The sequence below is a fragment of the Maylandia zebra genome, linkage group LG18, assembly GCF_041146795.1.
Source record: "Maylandia zebra isolate NMK-2024a linkage group LG18, Mzebra_GT3a, whole genome shotgun sequence".
NCBI classification, from domain to species: domain Eukaryota; kingdom Metazoa; phylum Chordata; class Actinopteri; order Cichliformes; family Cichlidae; genus Maylandia; species Maylandia zebra.
Genome location: NC_135184.1, coordinates 28,700,698 through 28,724,592, shown reverse-complemented (window position 1 = coordinate 28,724,592; position 23,895 = coordinate 28,700,698). Strand labels below are relative to the sequence as shown.

General features: G+C 41.1%; 1 protein-coding gene and 1 long non-coding RNA gene across 3 annotated transcripts in view; one reads left to right on the top strand and one right to left on the bottom strand.

The window, feature by feature from the left end:
* The window catches only part of cdh24b (cadherin 24, type 2b), a 167,380-nt gene that overhangs the window by 20,959 nt on the left and 122,526 nt on the right, over window positions 1-23,895 (bottom strand). For both annotated transcript variants that reach the window (XM_012923038.4, XM_014409584.3), the window contains exons 6-9: window positions 22,446-22,627; window positions 8,856-9,112; window positions 7,743-7,879; window positions 3,420-3,541 (exon numbers count right to left, since the gene is read on the bottom strand). In XM_012923038.4, the coding sequence (XP_012778492.4) occupies window positions 3,420-3,541; window positions 7,743-7,879; window positions 8,856-9,112; window positions 22,446-22,627 (698 nt within the window). The remainder of the gene's footprint in view (window positions 1-3,419; window positions 3,542-7,742; window positions 7,880-8,855; window positions 9,113-22,445; window positions 22,628-23,895) is intronic.
* LOC143413423 (uncharacterized) lies at window positions 19,738-22,652 on the top strand. Its single transcript, XR_013094035.1, has 3 exons — window positions 19,738-19,814; window positions 21,893-22,009; window positions 22,518-22,652. It is a non-coding gene; the product is annotated as an uncharacterized LOC143413423 (long non-coding RNA).

Genomic DNA, 23,895 nt, shown 5'->3' with positions numbered 1-23,895 from the left:
GCAGGGCGCTCTTTCAGGAACGCTTTCGAGTGCTCGATACGAGACTCAATGCGGGGATGAAGGGTGCAGCGTGCTCTTTGAGTTAGTCGATGTCTGTAGGCCTTGAGAAGATTTGCTAAGAACAGTTGCATTATGTTATCCGATGCTGTGGGTGAATATTCAAACAGGCTTTGCCTAATGGCGTGTCATACAGAGATGTGCATATACTATCCCAAACACACTGGGAAGACATCATAGCCTTTCTTTAATGAACTGCGTGCCGCTCACTCAAATTGCAGCATGCACAAACATGAACATCACAGGCAAAAACAAATCAACGTCGTTGCCATAGAATCACAGATTTCGTGGTGACACAACAAAGGCATGAGCAGAGCAATGAAAGCACCAGTGGAAACAAAAAAAAAAAAAAACCCCACACACAACAGATGGGCCACGACACCAAAATGATAGTGACAGAGCCAGCATGGAAAACGGAATATGGAGGCAAAGAAAGGGGAGCTAAGCAGGGTTTCCAAGGGGAGGCTGAAGAGCAAAGGGATGATTTCTATAATTGAGATAGGATCGAGTGAGAAAAACATGATGCAGAGAAACAGACAAGAACACAAATAAAGCAGGAAGGAGGGAGGCAGCCTGAGAGGAGGCTCGAGTTTAATTACAATGCAAATAACTGCTGCGTTCTGATAACAGGCCATGGAGGATTCACCTGGCTCCATGGTGAATGAGTATGCTGTAGCTGCATGTGGCCATATCTGAAGGGACACAGCTTTGTTCTGCCACACTCTATATGCTCCAAGCTGAATACTCGTTGACTGTTTGTGTTGTAATTATATGACTGTACATGAACATTAAATACAAAGTTTGCATATGTTTTGCATATGACATAGTAACACTAATTTATTATGAATATGTGTATAATTAGTGCAAAATGTGGCGTGTGGTGGGCTGTATGGCTCAAGGAAGGCTTCAGCCAATATAAAGAAGAGCGCAAGGTAACGTTAACATTTACTGAAATAGTGTAGCAATCGAGCTAAGTGACACATTGTCAAGATAGTTATTTAATGGCAAGCTAACTAACCAGGTTTTGTGTTTATGGTATGAAATTTGGGGCTTTGAAATGCAAACCTAAAAACTGTAACTTCTAAAATATGTATGTAAAGTAAGCATTATTTATTATTTTACAATTATTATTAATTATTACATTGATTATCAATATTGTTTGATTTTTGGATGATTAAAGTTCATCCAGCCACAGCTTCTCAGGCTTCAGATAAAACTGGTTTTGAAGCTTCTGCTCATATGTATACATAAAAAAGTCAGTCTTATCTTATCTTATCTTAGCTTATCTTATCTTAATATAAAATAAAAAGGTGAAAACAATGAATATGCTGAAAATGTTAGCTTCTTAAGGTTAATAACGCTAGCAGTTTGGCCACAAACCAATGGCCACTGGTTAGTGACTGTAACCATGTGATCAGTTATGTGACTTTATTCAAACCAACGATATGTCAAATTTGACTGAAACATGTGAGACTATAGTATTAGCAGTGTGTCTAAAAAGCGTTTTCAGTCATGCATTTTGCATGTCTGACAGAACAGCTTCTTTTTCAGTCAGTCCAGATGTCTACTCTGGCTTTTACATTCTGATTGCGTTATACCCCTGCCACTCTATTTGTAAGCTTTTACCCATGCAACTGCAGTGATTGTGTGTTGGGCTCTGACACCTCGAAAAACCACGAGTGCCACACATGTAGACACAAAGACAACACAGCTGCTGCTGCTGCTGCTGCTGTGTAGTCATCACTTAAAGTCTTTTCACATCTTCTTGAAAAATTACAGTCTTTAGCACTGCTGGCAGTCCAAGTACCTAAACTGAGAAATGTGTAGTGCCAGAATGTAGTTCCAGTAATAACTAGAGATGGCACGATACCACTTTTTTATGTCCGATACCGATACCGATATCATAAATTTGGATATCTGCCGATACCGATATGAATCCGATATAGTGTTTTTTAATCAACAAAACTGTTTTTTAAAATATCTTGCTGCATTTTGCAAGTCTGCAAGTTCATACTCAAGTTTAAAACAACAACTACACTAAAGCTATTCTGTTATACCTGTATACAAAAAAAATATTTCATAGTTCAGCAATACTGATCAATCTAATAAACTTAGACCTACACCATCCTCCCTATTCTGGTATTTTAAAGAGTACTTAGCGTAAATATTAAGCAACCTAACTAATAGGGTTCCAACTCCCAGCAACAACAAAAATAAATAAATAAAAAATAGGGAACCACCCCTCACGCTCCACCTCATGATGCTTAATCGACGTAATCAACCTTAATTTGATGCAGTGTGAAAAAAAAATGCACAGAAATCAATTCTTTTTCAAGAAATATTAAATAGATTCAACATCTTTCTTCAACAAAATTGCAGACTGCACAGATGGTACCTTCCCAAAGGAAAAAGTACTATAGCTTACTAGGGTGTATATATTAGACTTAATAGTCACTATATACAGTAATTGACTTCTATTCATTTTACATCAAATTAAAACTTTGGGTGTCAGATAATTATTTATTAAAAGCTCGACATTTTAAATGAGAATAAGAAAGAAAAGTATGTCTTTGTGCCCCCTTTTCCCAGTTAATGCCCTATCGGCCCCCCTGGCTAAACTTTGCTAGATCCGCCCCTGCACAGTTACCAGCCGTCAGCTACGTAGAAAAAGATCCTGGAGTAGAAAGTAATAATAAATAAATTGTAACAACAGCTTATCAAGCTTAAACGTGCTGCTGTTGTTCAGCCGCTGGTTTCCTCTTTCTGGTGCAAAGTGGACCAAAAACAAACAAGAGAGACAGACTCGCGACAGAAAAGCCGATCAGCTGATCATTTAAGCAGTTTCACGATTGAAGTAGCAGCCGGAGAGCGAGAGGCAGTCGCTCGTTAAGCTTAACGTGGGAATGCTTTACAAACATTCAGAGATGGACTTACACACGTGCTTTACTTCTCTCGGGGATAACTTTGTCGGAGATGAAATGCCAGGTTGCTAGCGAAGCTCCAAATGCTATCCAGACCACCGACAGGTCCCGCATGCCACAGCCGCTCTATCACGTGACGCATACTGCTCCGACTGCTAACGTTCTGAGGTGAGTTACGGTGTGTTGCAAGTTTTGTGAGGTGCTTTCGTGATATTTAATGGATCGGATTACATTTTTTATTTTTCTCCGATATCCGATCCAGTAATTTAGGTCAGTATCGGACCGATACCGATACGTAATATCGGATCGGTCCATCTCTAGTAATAACCCGGGCTTGTTTCCTTAACATGTGTTTTAGTGTCTTTCCATGTCTTTAAAATGAACATTTTATATACACTGGAATGGAAATAAAGACCTCAAGTAGTTTAAACACATACTGACCTGTCCGATGGAGGAGGAGTCACACATGGCTGTGTTGTACTGCCTGTCCAGCTCAGGTGCATTGTCATTCAGATCTAAGGTCTCTATTGCAACTAGAACTCTGGAGACTTGGCTGGGATTGTCTGAAAGAGCCAGAGAAAAGCATATTAGAACGTAGCCTCCAAAAACACGCGCACACAGCTGTATAAACTAAATAATATGAAGACAATGTTAAAACGGCAAAAGACACTATTGAGTACAATACAAATACAGTGGTGCAAGTCATCGGTCCATTAATCCCATGCAGTCGTCCTCATAGGCATAATCAAGTATTTCAAGACTTTGTCCAAAAACTTCACATTACATCACATTAGTGAGTGTACAATTGGCTAAATAAACAGCAGTGCATTTGGTTTCATTTGGCTTGTGTTACAGCTCGCAGGCTCCCAGCTGGAGTATGACTGATGCTTCCATATCAGTTAAAATTTTCCTGTGTGTGTGTGTGTGTGTTTGTGTTTTCTCAATAAAGAGAGAGAAAAGGCAGAAGAGGGGTGCAGAAGGCAGCGAATCTGCATGCAGTTACACAAGAGCGCAGTTTAAATGGATTGGCATAAGGTCCCCTACACCCCATTCACTCGGCTATACGCACACTTGAACATGAAGTTCTCACAAGCCGCGCTCGAAACACATGAAGTTAGCATTCTGAACACTCATCATTACATTTTAGGCAGCTATGACACAACCCAGGCTCACCAGCACACATCCTTTATCTAGGCAGGCAACCGTGAAACACATTGGACTACACTTTCTGTAAACCGAGCCCCACACACACACACACACACACACACACACACACACACACACACACTCACAACATTCCCACACCATGTTTTTTTAAACCAACAGCAGTAACACTGTGTCATGGATGACAGCAACTGGTTCCCATCGCTGAAAAGCTGAAAATGAGCTCTTGCTGTAATGCCACAGGGTGAGCTGGCCTGCCTGTGGCCATGGCAGGGCTCCTACTGTGCTTTATGTCAACACAGTCTCCAACAGTCTGTTTATTAGATAGAGCTCATTATTCAAGACAGGCACTCAGTGTGCTGCCGCCACAGTCCTACCAACACATTGCTGCCACAAGGAACCCTGAGTAGATTTTAAGTAAAGATTAAGTTTGTCCAGAACAAAACTTGGCAGCAAAACAACTTCTTTTTCCTTGAGCACAGCAGACATTGGATGGAATTCTCCAACAATACTTCTACTTATAAACAAACCAGTTGGATTATTTTTGAGTGCTTTTATGACTTGTCATCTGCCAGACACAGCTACTGGAGCAAAGCCAGGATTTAACAGGATGCTGGTATTAATTGTAATACGTCCGTCCAGCAAACTGAACAAGAAAACAGGTTGTCACTGACTTCTAAAAATACATAAATGTAGAGAGAGAAAAAGTCAAATCAGTGACATCAAAGAAAAGAAAGAAATGCTTGCATAATTACATTAAATTATCCAGTCCTTAATGCATTTGGTTTGTCCAAAACACAAGACGTTGTGTTGTTTTTTCCCACTAACAAAATATCTTCGCAAGTGCATCCCCACAACATGCAATATTGTGCTCAGCTTGCTCTTTTTGGGAGCTGTGACACCAAGAGTGCAATGGGCTGCGTAAATAAAGATATGTGTTCAGAGTGATACTCTGAGTTAAAGAAGTATGAAGTCGCCCTCTCTACAGTAATTAATAGATGAAAAAAGCATTTATAGATTAATAGATGAAAAAAAATGAGTGAATTTGTTTAAATTAGGTAGCTATATTAAAATACTTAATTAAAAGTAGAATTTTACTATAATACACAAAATCTCAATGTCTTGGTTTGTCTGCAAATGTGAACAGAAGTTGAACAACCAAAGTTGGCATACAGATACAACTTAAACCCATAAAGGTTCTTCTCTATATCATTTATTATGTTATCATGTTGCCTAACAGCTGAACACTAACCAAAAATACCCTTTTTTTTTTTACATTTATGCATCTATAACACTTTATAAAAGCATCATATTGTTTTCATTTCACAACAATATGATTTAATTTATTCTAGATTATTAAATATATTGTGATGATTACAGTATCAATGTGATTATATGATTTGACAAGCCAAATTTACTGTAAAATGGATATGTTCCAGTTACAATAATGTGTTACAAAGTTTATTGAATTATACCCTCAAATGGAAATTCATTCTTCTCATCAATATTATGTTTAAGGTTAATGTCTGGATTCATTTAAAACTGATAAATATTTGGGTTACAATAAAATAACTTTATTGTAGAGTTTGTCATATACATTAAAATCAGAAAATGTCACAACACTACTTCATTTGGTGCTTCTAATAGACATATTTCTCAGGGTCATAGTTTGTGAAGCCGAAAGCTTAAGTAAGCTTTAAAATAAATTATTTACATTTAAATAAGCTGCGAAGGCTGTGCCATCCATTAACTAACCTGGCTGAAGGGCATTTTAAGAAAAGCTGATGTGGTGTTATTTACTATTTTTCTTGTCAAGAAATCGAATGAAAAAATAACATATTCTTTAACGATGTATCCTTGTACTAAAATAAGAATAAAAAAATAATAAATTAACTGCAAGTTTGGAACTGGATGATATGTTCCGTCATGGCAGTGAAGGCTGTCACATACACACAGTGATAAATACTATACTGCATGTATATTAATACATACACAATAAAAGCCAGCTAATGCATTCCTATTTACTCCTGTTTGAGTATGTTTGAGTCTCCCTCCATAAAGGGATGGAGAGGTCAGTAACAATACTCAGTTAGCTGTGGCATTTAAACGATGCTCAGTTGAGTGATCTAAAGCGTAGAGTGTAAAGAAAATAACCTCCACACCTGCTTACAGTTGATAAAAGGTAGGATGGATTTGTTGAGCCTGTGTGAATTGCAGCTACAGTTTCCTGTTCTTTGCTGACAGGAGTGGAGGCCTGTGTGATCGTCTGCTGCTGAAGCCCATCTGCTTCAAGGTTTGACCTGTTATGCATTCAGAAATGTTCTTCTGTGTACTTTGGTCGTAGTGAGTGGTTACAACCAAAGTCTGCCATTCTCCTCAGACCTCTGATGTCAACAAGGCATATTCTCCACGAAAACTGCTACTCGCTGGATATTTTCTCTTTTTCTAATAAAGCTGTTCTCACTAGAGAAGGTTGTATAGCAAAGTCTGAGTTTCTGAAAAGCTCAGTCTAGACCAACAACCATGTCACATTCAAATTTACTTAAACCACCTTTTTCTTGCCAGTGTCTCAGTTTGAATTTCAGCAGGTTTTCTTGATATCTCCATGTCTGAATGCACTGCTGTCATATGATTGGGTGATTAATAAGTGTTGGAGCTGGTGTACCTACTGAAGTGGCTGGTATCCTGCTACCTGATGGATGAACACGTATCTTTAACACATTTATATCTGACAGCAATTTTAAGCTAGATGTTCTGGAACATCTGTTATTGTTGCCAAGCCTCCACGTGAGCAAGCAACGAGACTTAAAGTGTGTTATTAGAGGATGTAGGGGCTGAGCTGTAATTGGGCCTACTGGACTATAATTGGCTTTACTTCTGCCGATGTGAATACATTTATGAAAGAATCAACAGCACATTAAATATATACTCATTAAATCAAAATTCATTATTAATTAAATTGCACAAATGACAAGAGACAGTTAGATAACCTTAATCATGACTGAAAGCTTGAGAGCAGCTACTAGTGGAACCTACTGATGATCTTGCCCCTGGCATTTTCTATTTATCATTTTTTTACTGAGGGAACATGTATAACTTGAACTTAACTGTCTTGTTGCTTGACATCCTACATACTTGGAAACAGAAAGATATTTACCGATCCCCTGTGCTATCATGTTCTGTCGGCAAATCAAGGCCTGAGTTCGATTTGTTGCTTTAATTCAGTGTTTCCAGTTGAATCCTTACGAGAACAGATCTATTGCGGCATCAGATAACTTGCACAATACGGATCAATTGATTCTCTGACGCGCTGTAACAAACTGTTCATGGCGCCAAACAGCATTTCTCTCATGGTTTGATGACTTGAGAGCTAAGCCGCTTAGTAAACTGCATCATACAGTGGATACTGTGCCTTTCAGATAGCGTAGAAAACACAGTTTCTAGTCTCTTAAACCTCTTACTCATCAGTGGTTAAGGTGTCAGAGGTGGGGAAAATGCTAGCTTCGTTGTCAAGGGTTAGCTCTAATAAAATAAATAATCCAATGAACGACTTCTAACGATGTCTCCGGATTAAGTGTTGTAAGAAGAGTGACCTCTGACCTCTCTGGGTGGCGATGACTGTAATGTTGTGCCAGTGCTCACGCTCCCGGTCCAGCTCCATCGCTGTGGTGATGAGACCGGTCTCTGGTGTGATACGAAACAGAGCCTCTGGGTCTGACTGAGGATCAATGGAGAACCTGAAGAAGAGAAAGTGGGTTTGAGGATATAGACGGGTGAAATGAGGAGAGGGCAGGGAGAAATATCGAAAGAATGAGTGAAAGGAAGATGCAAGCGGGGAAGGCAGTGGGGTGCGGAGCGAAAGAAGCAGACAGGGCAAGTGTGTGAGGGAGCGATAAGGAAGTCGGCATTCAAATGGCCAAAGAATTAATATAGTGAGATTATCACAGCTGATAAGAGTTCTTTTGAAGTGCTACCGATTATCTAAATATCTCCATGAATATACCAGCTATCATTCCTCCCCACATACTCGCTTTTAGCACTTCTGCTTTTAATTGGGACACGGTTTTCTGTGGTTTTTACAGACAAATCGCTTGCTTCCCTCCTCATACTATTTGAGACAAAACCCACCGCAAACACAAGCGAAGCACTGGAAGCTGCAAGCGTCTGTGGTTTCTGTCTGGCTCGTGGGAACACTGTGTGGGCATTTGGTTGGCTTATTTTTATTTGGTTAGCTCTTATTGTTGTGTCTTGTTTCTTTTAGCTGAAGAGCCTGCTTTGAATTTAATTCAAAAAGCCTGGCTATCCCTTGCTTGTGGCTGGACAGTAAAACAAATGAAGATATATATAAGTCCCAGCACCATTAAATGCTTGATTTGTCTTTCAGCAATAAAACTCCTGTAAAGCTGTTTTGTTATGAGTTCATAAACAGCAAATACTGAGAGGAACATTTTGAGAAATGGGCTTATTTGCTTTCTTCCTGGGTGGCAGATGATAAAACTGATACCAGTGTCATGTTTTACACCAAAGATTAAGTTACAGCTACTATCTCAGCATGAAAACTGGAAAGACTAGCTTTTAAAAAAAATAAATAAAAAAAAACCTGTTCAAAAGGAGCCCAGGTAGGCTGTTTGCTATCTCAACAGTGAAAAGTAACAACCTAAATGTATAGGAAGACTACATGTCCTGCTGAAATGCAGAGGCTTTGTACTCTACCTGATATTATTGGTCAGACCAGTATCGGGGTCTACTGCACTGACTCGGCCCACTGTGCAGGCCGGCGGGCAGTTCTCTGAAACATCCATGTGATATCTGGCCCGAGAGAACCTCGGTGGCTCGTCCGCATCCAGGACTGCAACTCGGATTGAAGCCCGATCTTTAAAGGGGCCTCGACGTAGGAAGCGGGGGTCCACTATCGGGTTAAGGACCTCAACAGAGAAGGAATAGGAGCTCCGACTCTCATAGTCTACGGCCTGTGGAGGAGAGAAGAACGAGGTAAGCTTTACAGTTGTGTAAAATGAAAGGGTTTTTCTGCGTAGTATAATCATCTAAGGTTTATGCATTTACATATTTTGAAATGAGCAATAGAGACATTTTTTAAAAGCGAGAAATTATGCAAATGTAACTGTTACAAACATCAGATCCAAAAGCCTTTTTTTTTAACGTGCCTTCATTTGGTCTATTTCTCACACTAAATTTTCCACAAATGACTGCTAAATTACATATCTAAAGCCGAGAGATGGAAAATAATGAATTCTTCCAACAGATAAGAGCTCGCGCAGGCTAGAGAACGGTCACATCCTAAAGCATCTAAGAATAATTTAGAGTGAATAATATTCTGGTTACCTTACATGTTGTGACGTTTGGATTTTTTGAAGCGATATTTTGAAGGATGTTGTGGGTGGATGCTTAGATGGTGGGTTTTGTGTGAAGTTGGAAAAGACATTCATGAGGCGTTGATGTTACAGCATTGCCAATGAGACTCCGGATGCTCAAAAAAAGTTGAAAGGCTTCTTCACAGCTTCAACACCGAGGTAACTACTTGTTTGGATGTTGGTTTGACATTTCTGGAGTTGATGTTTGGATAATGTTGACATGCTAAGAATGGATGATGTATATCTGTAGAGTTTGAATACTGTGTTGGTGAGACTTAAAAGTAAAAATACAGAATATTTTGTATTGCAATGTAGTGTTTTTTTGGTGAATAAAGCTAAATACTTTACCCTACTTTAAGTAAAAAAATCTGTATTAACAGCAAACTGAAGCCCTTTTGGTTTAATCCAGCAATTTTACTTGGGACTCACAGAAATGTAAATGGTCTGCTTCCAAGGTTTTAGGTAGCTTTAAATAGTTGTATAAGCCAAACTATGTCAACAAGTGTGATAGCAATGGAACAATTATTATACAATAAATCTTCAATTCTGTACAGCACAGAAAGATTTTTTACAGTACACGAATAATTACAGTGGGCACACTGTAAAAATTGTCTTCATTTATTCTATTTTAAAAAGTACATTTGTTACAGTGTAGTGTTGCTATGTGCATGCAGACTCGTGCTACACTGAGTAGTTGCTATGACCATTTTATCTAGCTCATATGGTACTGCAGTGTTAGCAAAAACAGTGGGAAGTGTGTTGGTGGGTACCTGGCAGGTTGTATATTGTGTTACAATGTTGCAAACATGCTGGTTGGCATAGTTTCAGACCCTGTAAAGTGTATGAAACTTGCTTTTGTGCGCATATGTTCATTAGGAGTACAAATGGTTTGGGCTGTATGGCTCTATAAAGAATATATTTTCATGATAAGACCCCCCCTCCCTCACATTTTTCATAAAAATGCTTCCATTGTTTTGAACGCCATCTCTTTATCACCATAGCGACTCTGCTATCACCATGGAGACTCGTACCTGACTCGGGGGAGCATTAAAAATTCCTTTGTATCCTTGCATCTACACAGGTGCGAGAGATTTCATTTGGGATAGGGGCTCAGGCCCCAGTGATTGTTTGTTACAGAGAAGTTATGAAGCCTATTTGTCTGAGGTGTCTTTGTGAGTGCGCGTCGCTCTCCCGCCAGCGCGGCGCCTCTGAAGCGAAGAGATAGCCTCTGATCTGGTTTGCTGAGATGATTGTTAGTGAGGGCACGGGCACACACAAGCAATCACATACATCCACTGTCTCACACACGCACCCTGACATACACCTGCTGTTGATTAAATTTCAGAAAACGAACACGTTTGGGTCTAGTTCAAAATACCTGTTTGAGGTAATGGCAGGTGTGTGTGTGTGGACTTGTGCGTGGAAGTACAAGTGGTTCTTTGAGCCTGTGTATCCTCAGATCCTCTGTGAGTATCTGAGTGTCCTTAAAAGCAAGTACGGATATAATTCATCTCAGTGTGATTGGCACGGGGAACTATGTTGGACAGGGGATAAATGGGCTCTCTAGCTATGCAGAATTTTCGCTGTCAGATTCAAACAGGAGCTGAGAAGAAAATCATTGTGAGGATCCCACCGGCAGTGGGAATATTGATATCCTCCCTCTCCTTCCTTTCTGATCTCTCGTTTGCTATTTTTCCTTCGCTTTTCTTCTCGCTCTCTGAGCTGTAAACCAGCGTAAACTGCTTGACAATCAGCGGTCTCAGAACGAGGTGCAGATTGATTAAAAATTATGCAGAGAATGGGGGGAATTGAAATGCACAGAAATGTAGCCAATTTGTGGACATATCTGGGCAGATAGAAGAAAATAAATACAGAAGAAAAATTGTTACAGAGTGTGTGAGAGAGAGAGACATGGGAATGGTGACAAAGTGTGTGTGCAGAAGGGGGGTAGATGGAGGGAAAAGGTTCTCTAACGGGGTCCCCATTACAGGGAGAGAGAGACAATCTGTCTGAGGAGGAGAGGTGTCACTTACACTGTGAGCACACACTCATCACCCTCCGCCCTCCCTCCACCCAGCACTCCATCACTCCGCTCCCCCTCCTCTGCTGCCTCACACACTCCATCACCTAGTCCCCGACTTACCCGCCCACACCTATCTTTTTTCCCTCCCTGGTGTGCGCGCGACAGGGCACCGGCTCTGACAAACCACAACACACACTCATCCTTCTCCTTCCTACACCCTTACAGTAAGGACACAGCGACCCCACTGTTCGTCTACCTTTTTACTTTTTGACATCATAAAAAAAAAAAATCCTCACTCATGTATTCACATCTACTTGTAAGACACTTGTACACATACATACACATGTCATGTTGGAGGACCTGTGAGGTTCCACATGCAGTTGTTGCAAATGTCCTCTCACAAGGAACAAAGGTTCAAATTCTGGTCTATTTCAAGCCAAAGAAAGCTCATATTTAAAATGGTTTTCCTGAAATTTGACAGAGCATTTTTGCTGTGGATTGCTGACATTAGCTACATAAGCAGCGTAGCCACCAACTGATTGCATGTCACTTGCACAAACCCCAGGCGTCTTCCTTACGCGCCGAATAAGAAAGCAGTAACGCTGACTTCATTTACCCTTGGCTCACCACCTTCACTGAAGGCTGAGACTGTGATTTAGAGCAGCTTGAACTCTTAGCTTAACATTAATTTAAGAAGGCTGTTGCAGAGGTAGTGGAGACCAAAAGAAGAGGAGATGCGGCTGAGTGATACACTGTAACAAATTTCCCTGTAAAATTACAATAAAGTACTGTCAGCCAGATTAGCTAGCATGAAACTGTGATTATACAGTGGACCTACAGCAATCTAGAGAGTTTCTTACTGCAAAAAAAATCTTATAGTGCAGTGCTGGATAGAATATGAGCATTACAGCATAATACTGTCAGCCGTTTGGTTGCCATTATACTGTTGTTTTAGTGAGCTTAATGTAAAAGTAAAATACTGTACATCTAAGGCTGAACCAGGTCTTAATCTTCATATTCTGGTCCATGAATTCAGTTTCTTACCTTTCTTGAACCGCTGACAAGATATCACATTTTGTCACGATCCCCCTGCAGCTTGTACTTCACGGTAATGGCAATCTTGCTGCATTTAACAATTTCACTGTATGCTAAATGAGGTAGTGGGACTTCACACAATGTGAATTTTCTCAATAAGGTATGGGCAGACTGCAGTAACAGAGGGAAAATCAAGTCTGACTTGATGAAGAGAAAGAAAAAATACTACTTGCACATTGCAATCCATCCATTCATCCATCGGTCATCAGTCTTTTGGAAGGCCAGCACAGAGAGACAGACAACCATTCACACTCACATTCACACCTACTGGCTGGTAATCTAATATGTATGTCTTTAGACTGTGGGAGCAAGTCCATGCAAGCACAGGAAGAACATCCCCACACAGACGGCACCAGCCTTCAGGTGGTTCGGACCAGGAATCATCTTGTTATGATGAGGTGCTAAACCACTGTTATTAATACTTTCTTCCTTAAAAGTGTCAACATTTAAAGCGGGGATGTCAAACTCATATTTGTGGTCTCATTAGAGGTTAAATCCCCGATATATCCTAATATTAGAGAAAAAAGTGCAATGTAAAAAATAAAAATTTCTATAGCAGATAATAAAGTAATACTCTTTCTGTCATTTAATTGTTTATCTATTACTTACTTAGATGTAGTATGAATGTTTTAAGGAGGTCTTTATCAGTAAAAAAAAAAAAAAAAAGCTTAAAAAACAAATGAAAATACAGTTACAAGTCCAAAATTTGTGCCCTTAAAATTTTCAAAGCCATCCCATGGGCCATACTGGAGTGTTTTCAGGGTCAATTCTGGCCCCCGAGCCTTATGTTGTTTAATTCTACTTCCTGCCTGCACCTTTGAGAGCTGCTTACTGCATGAAATACAGAATTTAAAAAAAGAAAAGGTTTGGATACCTTTGAAATAATGCCATAAAGTTGCCTTTTCTTACAGAATGCAAACCAAATGAATATTTAATGTGACCACCCTTTGCCCTGAGAAAAGCACCGGTCCTCTGGATGCCCATGCACAGGTTTTGCTTGGCAGGTAGGCTGTTGGAAGCATGTCAGAGAAGGTGCCACAGTTCTCCTGTGACCTTAGGCTTTCTCGGTGTCTTCTGTCTCTTCATGTAATCCTAGACAGACTCCATAATGTTGACACCAGGGCTGCGGGCTCTACCATCTGTTCTTGTCACTGTAGATAGTTCTTTATGACTCTGGCTGCATGTTTGGGGTTGTTGCACTGCTGCAGAATGAATTTAGGACCAATCAAATGCCTTTTTTTCCCCAGTAGATTTCCTTCATTTTATATCACTGAAAATTGACGAATCTCTCCGTCCTACACTGTTTAAATAAAACAAGCAGTTTCAAAACTCAATACTAGGCTTGATTTCCTGACCTTTACAGATATTCACCCAGAAAAGTCAACAAACTGAAAATAATCATTAAATCAGCATCACACACATACATACTTTCTCACTCCTAGTTAGCACTCCCCTCTGCTTCCCCGCCCACACGCTCTACAAGTGTAACCTCGTGTCCTGTGATGCGGCGCTCCAATGGTCTGTTTTGAAATTCAAATTCTATACCTTTTAAAATTTGCTTCACAGTTAGCAGAAATTAATTAGCTAACCTGCATGCAAGACTGGCAATACATAATACATCTCTCCTCAAAGAGGCCGAGCCATAGGCCTGCACGCTTGACTGAGAAAGTGCGCGGTAGTGTGCACGCGCACATTGAGCGTACTGTACAATAACTGCACATTAATGGGCGGCTGAGGCTTCTAATCCCTGAGGAGGTGATTCTCCCTGCCTTCACCGTAGTAGATGTTAAATAAAAAAAGGTTATGGAAGCCTGTGTGATTCAGGGTGAACACACATGCGAGTGGGTGTACGCAGCACAGTGTGTATATATATGGTCTCAGCACCCCGCTGTCCTTGGCAGATTGAGTTCCTTTTTGATTTTGTGCATTCTAAATCAAGATCATACATCACATTTGTCTGATGACAAACTCAGCTTTGGACATTTCTGCCAACAAGCACTACTGCAGAGTTGAGAGAACAAAGACTCTCCTAAATCTCCCTTTTGACTTTGTTCTTCCTCTGCTGCCTCCCCATCCCTCTGTCACTTGTCTCGTCTTCTGTCTTATTTCACTCTCAGAGGTCTCGTGTCTTCCCTTTTTCAATTTTTTCTTTTTGTTAAGAAAACTTACAAGCAATACACTGGTCTCTCTTCTTCTTTTCTTTTCCTCCATCTCTCTTTCCCTCTCTCTCTCTTTCCCTGTGAGGAGATTAACACAATCTCTCCTCCGCGTGAGAAAACAAACACAGATAATCCTGGGCACGCTGCTGGCGTGTGACCGAGGATTAGCCAGCCGTTTTAAGTGAGAGCATATGGAAATAATAACTGCAAACTGACACACGCGTGAGCTTGCTTGTCCCCCAGGTAAGGAGGAAATGAAAAGCGCGCAAATAGCAGGCTTACACAGCTCACAGCACCCCCCCGTAAACATACCTCAAAAGGAACCTCCTGAATTGGGATGCCGCCAGATTCTTCTCAATGATGTTGTGACATGTTTAGTGTTGCGTCAAGTGATCCCACTTTGTTATACAGATGCTGCTTAATTCAGTATATGTGTAATGAGGTATTTTGAAAACGGGCTATTATGTTATGTTTGTGTTCAGAGTCTCTGGTTTTTTAATGTGTGACCTCAGCTTGCCAGACACACTAGACCCTTTATCACCTGTCTGATTTGCATGTAAAGCACCTCTGCCTATTAGCTGAGTCTTTCTCTTTTCTACTTCTTGCTCCAGTTAATTTCATTCTGATTAGTGGATTGAAAATTCAAGGAAGCTTTAACCAGCAGGCGACCCCCCCGTGAATGTTATCCGCTAGCCATTAGGGGGCACTGCTGCAGAGCAATGTCAAGCAATTCCTAATTCTGAAATTACCTGCTCCTTAGTCTGTGGCCTCACTCGCATGCTGTATCAAAAATCTATTAGCAGGAATGTGTACGTTCATTAGAATCGATGCGTGCGTAAATAGCTGCAGCAAAGCAGCGCTGACCAGCCAGGGAGCAGAGAGGAATAGAATACAGACTATAGAAGAAGAGGAAACTGGAAAGAGAAAATTAGTTTCAAAAAGAGTGAATGGGTTGTTGATGTGTGTATTAGCCTGTGCCTGTTTGCGTCTGGAAATGTGTGTTTCCATGTGTGAATGCAAATGAGGCAGACCTAGGCTGAGTCAGAGCCACAAACAGCACACACTGTCTGACATGGCCTCCAGACACAAAACAGAGCGAGGACGAGGTGAGGGAGCAAGGCAGATATTGGGTGGGGGAGGGCGTGTGTGTGTGTTTGCATGTGAGCTTGTGTGTCTCCCGTGCACTGCATTTTCTTTGGACATGTATGGAGATCAGACGGGGAGAGTAACAAGATGCAGAAAGAGGGGGGGGGGCTGATGATGATGGGAGGAGGAAGAGGAGAGGGGCGACGGGAAGAGTGGAAATAGAGGAGGAGGGAAATCTTTTTATTGCTAGGGGGTGTCTCTGTGGGACTGACAGTAAATAAGCGATGATAAGCAGCTTCAGTCGTCACCCAGACTTACAGGCTGTTAATGACCCAGCTTTCTATGGCGTGTCCCCGCCTAACCCTCGCCCTTTCACAGGGATGTTCTCCTCCTCTCTATTCAAAGGGGCGCCATCCAGAGTCTGATTCTTTGTCCGCGTCCTTCGTTTACGCTCTCTCTCTCTCTCTCTGTCTTATTTTACACACCCCAAATCTCTTCTCCCGTCTCTTTTGACCCCGTTTCCTTCTAATCTGCTGTTAACCCTCCTGCCGCTCCGACCCACCTACCATCATTCTGAGGTAAAGACGCAGCCCTCCCCACCCTCAGATAAGCGATCATTTCTCTGTGTAGCTCTTTTTCTTCAATCTCCAAAGTTTGAACAGGGAGCTGCGAGGTCAAGTGTGTAATATTGATGCATGCCTGTATATCTATATATATGTGTGTGGTTTATTGGTGCTTGTGCAGATGTGCGTGTTCGTTTCTCCGTATCTCTGCCTGTGAGAGAATGCACGCCGTAGATCAGCGGTTAAAGAGATTCAGCCCACAGCAGCGAGATGACCAGCGAGGTCAAGGCCGGCTCTGTGGCAACACAAATTGTTCCACTTGGAAATCCTTCCTTCTCCGGAGGCGCACAGATCATCTCACTCCTCTGTTTAAATTCTTCACACTGTGAAAGCCTTATGACTCTGGGAAACGGACAGCAGGGCATATGAGTCATTATTAACGCAACCCAAACATACGCACGCTTGAAAACACACACACACACACACACACACACACACATTTTGTTTTATTTATTTTTGTTTGTTTCATGAAGTATAAACTGAGGGGGAGCTTAGCGCTAATTTTATGCTTTGTTTGTTTAATTCTATTAATCGTAGCCAATCATACATGATTTAATTAGTTATGCATGAATTCCCTGAAAGGCTAAATCCTTTTAACCTACTGAAGTCAGATTATTTTAAATTCACATACAGTTTGTGTAACACACCCACCTTTACCCCCCACCTAAATCCCAATACTGCTGGGGCTACAGCTTGTTGTAAATACTCAGGAAATTGTGCCTTGCAGCATCTGTAAATATTCAATATATGTTCCACTTTGTAAGCATTCAGAATTGATCCACATGTAACCTGTGATTATCCAGTTTTATTTAACTGGAACAGCAAGCCTGCTCTAATCTATTCTAATCTATTTCTCTGGTGCCTTTGCAGAGAGAGTAAAGCAGCGCAGAGGAGGCCATGTTGAAATATTAATTGTACTTTTTTTGCCTTGCGTCTGTGGCTGAATCCAGCGCAGCTAATGCTGGAGGTGGGAGGTCTTTAGTGTAATTGTTTACATGTGATTTTCACCATTCACCACATGCTGATGCTCACCTACTCTCCCCAACTCTTCTTCAGTCTGTCTTATTGTCGCCATGCTGTCTCCCCCTCTCCTAATAACTGTACCTCTCTTTTTTATTATTTATTTTTTTCAGCTTTTTTTGTCTGCTTGTCTCTCCGGATGGGTATTTCTAACCTCCTGTGCTTCGCAGCCTATAGCTGAGCTAATTTCTCCATGGCTGTCACTGTGTCTCTCTCCCTGTCTCTTTGCGCATCTCTCTCGGTCGCTTCTTACTCTAACCCCCTTGTTATACCGCACTCTCTGCTGTCACCGCCTCGCAGGACCTCAATTTAACATTCCTCCTTCAGCTCTCCCATCGTTTCTTTCCTTCTTCACCCGCACTCTTTCGCCTTGTTCCCAGGTCCTTGGCTTAGATTTCTTTCTCTTGCACCTCTCACCGTATCCAGTCCTTGCTCTACCTCGGCGCGTCTCTTCAAAGGAACTTGGAAATCCTGCTCTACACGCCACCTCTGGGTGCGGATTGTTTTTAACGAATCCTGCAAACCCAAGGCTGAGAACTGACACAATGATAAATTCACAGAAATTTCAAGTGTTTACATGCGCATGCATACACCGGTATGCACACCTGCATGGCTTCCAGTACACCAACCAAAGCATTTGTGCAGTCAGGCACTCACCAGCAAAAATAAAAACAACATCAATTTTTGAATACAAATAGCTTTTTTTTCTGTTTTGTTGTTGTTTTTTCTGCAGATTTAGCCAGATTTCAGTTTGCATTTCCCAAAAACGACGTGAAAAGGTTTCAGAAGCTTCGTGTGCATTTGCAAAGATTTTTCATGGAATTTAATGGCACAAAGTGTGCAGACTTTTACATCCAGTTATCTAAAATATAAAAATTCTAATTTACTCCCAGCAAATACAAACCAAGCTCCCATAAGGGAACTTCCCAAAGGGATACAGTGGAATAACTGGCCAAGTATTATGAGCCCACTCTCACGCATCCTCCAATATCCTCGAGAGGATTAAAAGTTGGTCCAGCAATTCACGACCAGAAAGAAAACCGCATTGTCCAGCTAAAAGATGGATTCTCCTCTCCAGCACTCTGGCATAGAACTCACCAGGTTGGCTGAGGAGTGTGACAAATTTTGAAGAAATAGCTTTAGCGCTACCATAAAGTCAAACATGCTACAACCAAACAAAAACCTCATCCTGGTGACGGGGGTTCTCACAGACCCCAGAGGCAAAATGTCTGTCACATCTTAGAAATGCTTTGATCTATTGCTCCAGTTTGTCACTATTTGGCCAATCAGTTTGTGACTCATTGTTTCCTGCTATCTGCTGTGACTAGTGCTTTTTTAAACATTCAAATGTACTGGGGTCCTGGGGGATCGCAGTCAAAAGCACCCATTTCTGCCTATGCAGTTTTAATAGATGGAACTAATTGAGCCCTATTTAGTGTAGAAGTGCTCTGTCAGTCATTCTGAAAGAGAGACACACAGACAGTCTGAGCATACAATGAGCCATAGCATGTACTATAGCTGCCTGTATATGGCATTTGTTTTGCATTATGTACAATTAAAAAGAGCATTGCTGTTTGTATTATTATTAGTAGTAATTTAATTTCTTTACTAAATAGTAAACTACTGAGATCATCTTCTGCGTACCTTGGTTATTTGAGTTACTGATGCCTTCCTATCAGCTTGAAGCAGTCTGGCCATTCACCTCTGGCCTCTCTCTCACTGGATCAGCAGTTACTCAGACACGCTGATATATCAGCAGAAGTGAGCTGTTTGTTGATATATCTGTGTCAGCCTTTTTAATGGACAGTAAATAAAAATTTTAAGACAGATGGGAGAAACACCCTTCAACCATGTGGTAGTGTTGATGTTGAATAGTGCCAGAGGGAACTGCAACCGTCCCAGTTGCCAATACATGCTTGGAAATCCATAAACACAGGACAATAAAAAGTATATTTTTAAAATGCATATGGCAAGTTGCTGCCACATGATTGGCTTATTAGAGTGCCGTGAGAAATGATCAGATGTGATGTAGAAGATTGTCTGGTTCCACCTGATCAGTACTCTAAGCGACCAGCCTGAGTAACGGGCAGAACAATTACATTGTCTTCCACTAGAGGGCAGTACAACTACCTGCTCTAATTAAATGGGTTGCCAACTGCTAGTAAAACAGAAGAAGATGAAAAAGAAATTACATAATAGTCTGAAAAAGTAGTCAATCTGACCTGAGTCCTGTAGAAACTTCGGACGCAGATGAAGGCCCTAGCATGAGTAGTGCTCAGAAGAAAGCAGGAAAGGTATACTGGGGACAAACCGAGCCAATTCTGCTGTATCTGGTCCGCTGGGAAAAATAATCAATATGCTGTTTGTGACATTTTTGTTTGGTGGTGTGCTGTGCGATTTTTCTAATGTGAAATATGTGACGTGGCTCCAAAGGGTTGGGAAACACTGGCTTATTAGATTTCTAAATTAATGAGCAGTTGTACAGGTGTGTTCCAGCAAGGTGGCTGGAAATATTCCATATTTTTCTCAGTGTATTGCCAGTAAATTCAATTGGACTAATATGTTAGTCCAAATCTCAATGCTTTCTATGGAGGGTGTGTATTTTGTAGGTCCAGGGTTAGCTCCTAATAAAAAAATGTATAAAAGTAAATGAAAAACAAAAAGAATTTTCGCATTAGTACACTCATTATTGTAAACAGACTAACTAATGTCCTGAAGTTTTCGCTGAATTCCCAGCAGCAGATCTGGTGTGCTAGCTGTGGTATTTTTCATTTTTGCATCAGGACTTTGTATGTGGGCTTGTGTGAAAGAACGTCTACAATATGTGCTTGTTTTTGCGAGTGGACACATGGCCTTGTGCGGTGTGCCGCTCATTGATACGATTTTAATACTCATCGTGCGCAATCGAGCTCAATCGCAGAGGAAGAATGTGTTACGCTGGTAACACAGGTGATTGATCATATTACATGTGATCACGAGCACACGCAAAATTATGCTTTCTCTTTTGTTGCAGCTTCATGGGTATGACACCTGGCAGTATAACACAGGTGGCACAACACGTGCTGAAGCACACGCTCTCTGACTGAGTGACTGATATCACACGTCAGACAAACGGCTAACAACAATAAAGGCGACTCATATGTGTTTCGACACTTCTGAAGAGCTCATTTAAAATCAAAGCACCATAGCTCATATTAGCCTCCCACAGCCCTGCTCATATGCACACTACACATGAGCATGAGTGATTCCTCTCCTCATACGGATACAAGGCACACTGGCAGTCATCACTTCCACAATGCCCATACACCTGTGCAAAAAGGTGATCAGTCAGCATGGCAGGCAGCTTGGGGAATGACAGAAACCAAAAATTCTAGCTTTACACTAAAGGGATATATCCATCTGCAGCCTGCATTAAAAAAAAACATCTGGGAAGGATTCTTGCTGGGGTTAAAAAGGAGACTGTATATAAAGAATAGATGTAACAACTGCAACCTCTCATTTTAAAGCCTCAACTTGAGCATTTTTGGCTGTTGCAATCCCATTTTTATTAAAGCAGACATGAACCATGAATCCCTGAGTGAGAGATGGTTCTGACTGATAAACCAAAGACAGCATGTTCATACAGTGATGTCTAGACAATCACAAGCTAACCATCCGCTAAGGCAAACCCTGCTTTATTATCTAATTTATTCTGTAAATAAGACCATCATTTACAAAAATGAACACCAGCATCAACTTAAGTTGATGAATGGCGTCTATGTAGACAACTGGGTTCCTTTTTGTTAATAAAATAAAATATCTCTTTTTTCAAATGTATCTGTGGCATCGCTGTGGCTTAATTTCATGTAACCAATCAAAAATCAGATGTGGTAGGATTCACGCTGGTTACACGACTCATCACCCTGATAACCAAGAAAATGAAGGAGAGGCTTGTGCTGTGATATGCAGTTAAAACAGCTATTTTAACACAAACCATGATTTTTTTATAGTATATCACAATATACATCCATCCATTCTCTTCCGATTATCCAGTTTTAGGGTCGGCGGTGGGCTGGAGCACATCCCAGCTGTCACAGGGCAAGATATTTAAATGACATCCATATAGACTGCATTTGCATGGCTAATGATCTGTTCTATCATTTGTGCATGATAGCATTTTTCCAACTGAACTCAAAATAGAAAGCCAGAGCCTTATTGATTCTGTTGTACATGCAAATGCTCTGCAATTCATGCAAGGATGTGCTAAAAGGCCGGAGACAAACCGCCTCGAAAAAATGACACTCAACTCTGCCACTGCAAGCATTTGCATTTGGATGTGTCACGCTTTGGATTGAGTTTTGCGGAGATATTTCATTATGTTTGCTTTAAACAGATGGACGTGCTGATAAAAAGAGGCTGATTCGCAGTGAGTGGAATCAAGCTGGAGATTCATTTGTCAAAAAACCCAACAATACACTCTTCCTCGACGGGAGACAAATAAGGAAAACAGGTAAGTAGAATGCAGCTCAGCTGTATTAAAGTCCTCGCTGAAAGGGCTGTTCAGTGATGAATTGTGTGAGTTTATATAGCATTATTGTTTAGTTCCAGGTAATTCCAGGTTAATAGGCTTAGGCAGCATGTTGTTAGCTGTGCTTCGACTCATAGGCAAAACAAAACTGTTCTCCACAGACCGGCCTACACTACCCGTGTCATCGTCTGTCCTCCCCCTCATCATCTGTTTCCTGTCTCCTTTGCTGCCTTTTACCTTTACAAAATGACTCCATATGTGCGCTCTTTTACTGCTCATTCTTCTAGCTCTGGTTTTCTCCTCCTCAGCCACTATCTGTGGTAACCTTTACGAAACCCTTCCCTCCTCTCCTGCCCACTCTTTCATCAATATCTCCCTCCATCTGTCCACCCCTCATTCTCTGTCATCCTTCATTCACCTTGTTGAGCGTGATGACCGCCTCTTGGTTCAGTCCGGTGATATTGAACGTGTCCCCGCTCTCCCCCTCCAGGATGGTATATTCCAGCTTGGCGTTCTCACCCAGGTCAGCATCCATTGCGGAGATGCGTCCTATCTCAGCGCCCGGGATGGCCAGCTCGGAAACGGAGAAGGACCACATACCTGGGGAGAGACACGCAACGGCACATATTAGAGGAGCACTGTCATTTCATTAGCTCTGATACGCTTCATTTGTCAGTTAAACATTTAATTTTGTCTTTTGAAGTGTATTCAAATTGCTGTTCCCCACCTGCGCTGAGCCAATATTTACAACATTTTGCTGCGATAAGGCAGCGTTTAAATTAAAAGAAGTGAGAGAATGAAGGAGAGAGATAAAAGCAGAGTGTGCATTTGAGCGCTCCGCACAGATATTATTAAAAGACAGGTAGAATATGGCCAGAAAACCTACTGTTAAAAAAAAACTAAATTAAAAGAGCCTAAGATTTAAAAAAACAGAAGGGTTTAAGGAGATAAAGAAAAAGAAAAGATTAAGAGATGGTTAAGAGAAGCTGCTCTGGCTCTCTGAGTTGTCCATTCATTCCTTCTGCTGAGACATATTAATCAAGATAACAGGCTCGTTCATGTGTGCTGGTTTATGTTTAGCTGTCAGCCCATTAAAGCAGTACATTATCAGTCCTTTTGCTGGCTTTGCAGTTTACATAATATGTTCCTCTTCTCATCCATCGGGCACACCTACCGGTATGTGATAAAAGCATGGAGGACCCAAAAAACTGATATTTCTATAGAAAAAGCAGACGCACATGCACTTAAATTCAAATAGCACCTTTGTCCTAGCACGCACACAGTGGCCACCGACAAGAATAAGTGAGGTAGGGGAGATAGAAAGTGAGTGAAGGGAAAAGGTAAGATATCACCATTTGGCACACAACAGAGCTGTTATCAGCTCAGCTAAAGCTAAAGGAATCAGACAGACCTGTAAATGTGAGCGAGAACAACATCACACAAACACACCGGCTGACGGAATAAAAGATAGCCCACCCCTGACAAGTGTCTGGTCCCACAACACGCAATCTGAAGAATTCGGCAAATTTGACAACATCACAGTGAGACAAACTTGTGAGGTTATGTGACTTTGTGGATCGGGATTACAGACATCAAAGTCTTTTATCCATGGAAACCAACGTTATTTCTCACCGTGTTTGTTGTCTTTCCAAGTCTCTTAATATCAAATCTGTAATGTGGGCTTCCGTACTAGTAATTGCAGTACTCTCCCTCCAACAAGTCCTCCAAGTTAAAGTCAGATAAAACAGGCTTGTGAAACCTCAACAACAAAGCTTCTCTGAGATAAGTTGATGCAAATATAACAAGGTTTAAGTTGGTTTTATAACAACAGCAACAACAACAAACTTTATTCATATAGCACATTTAAA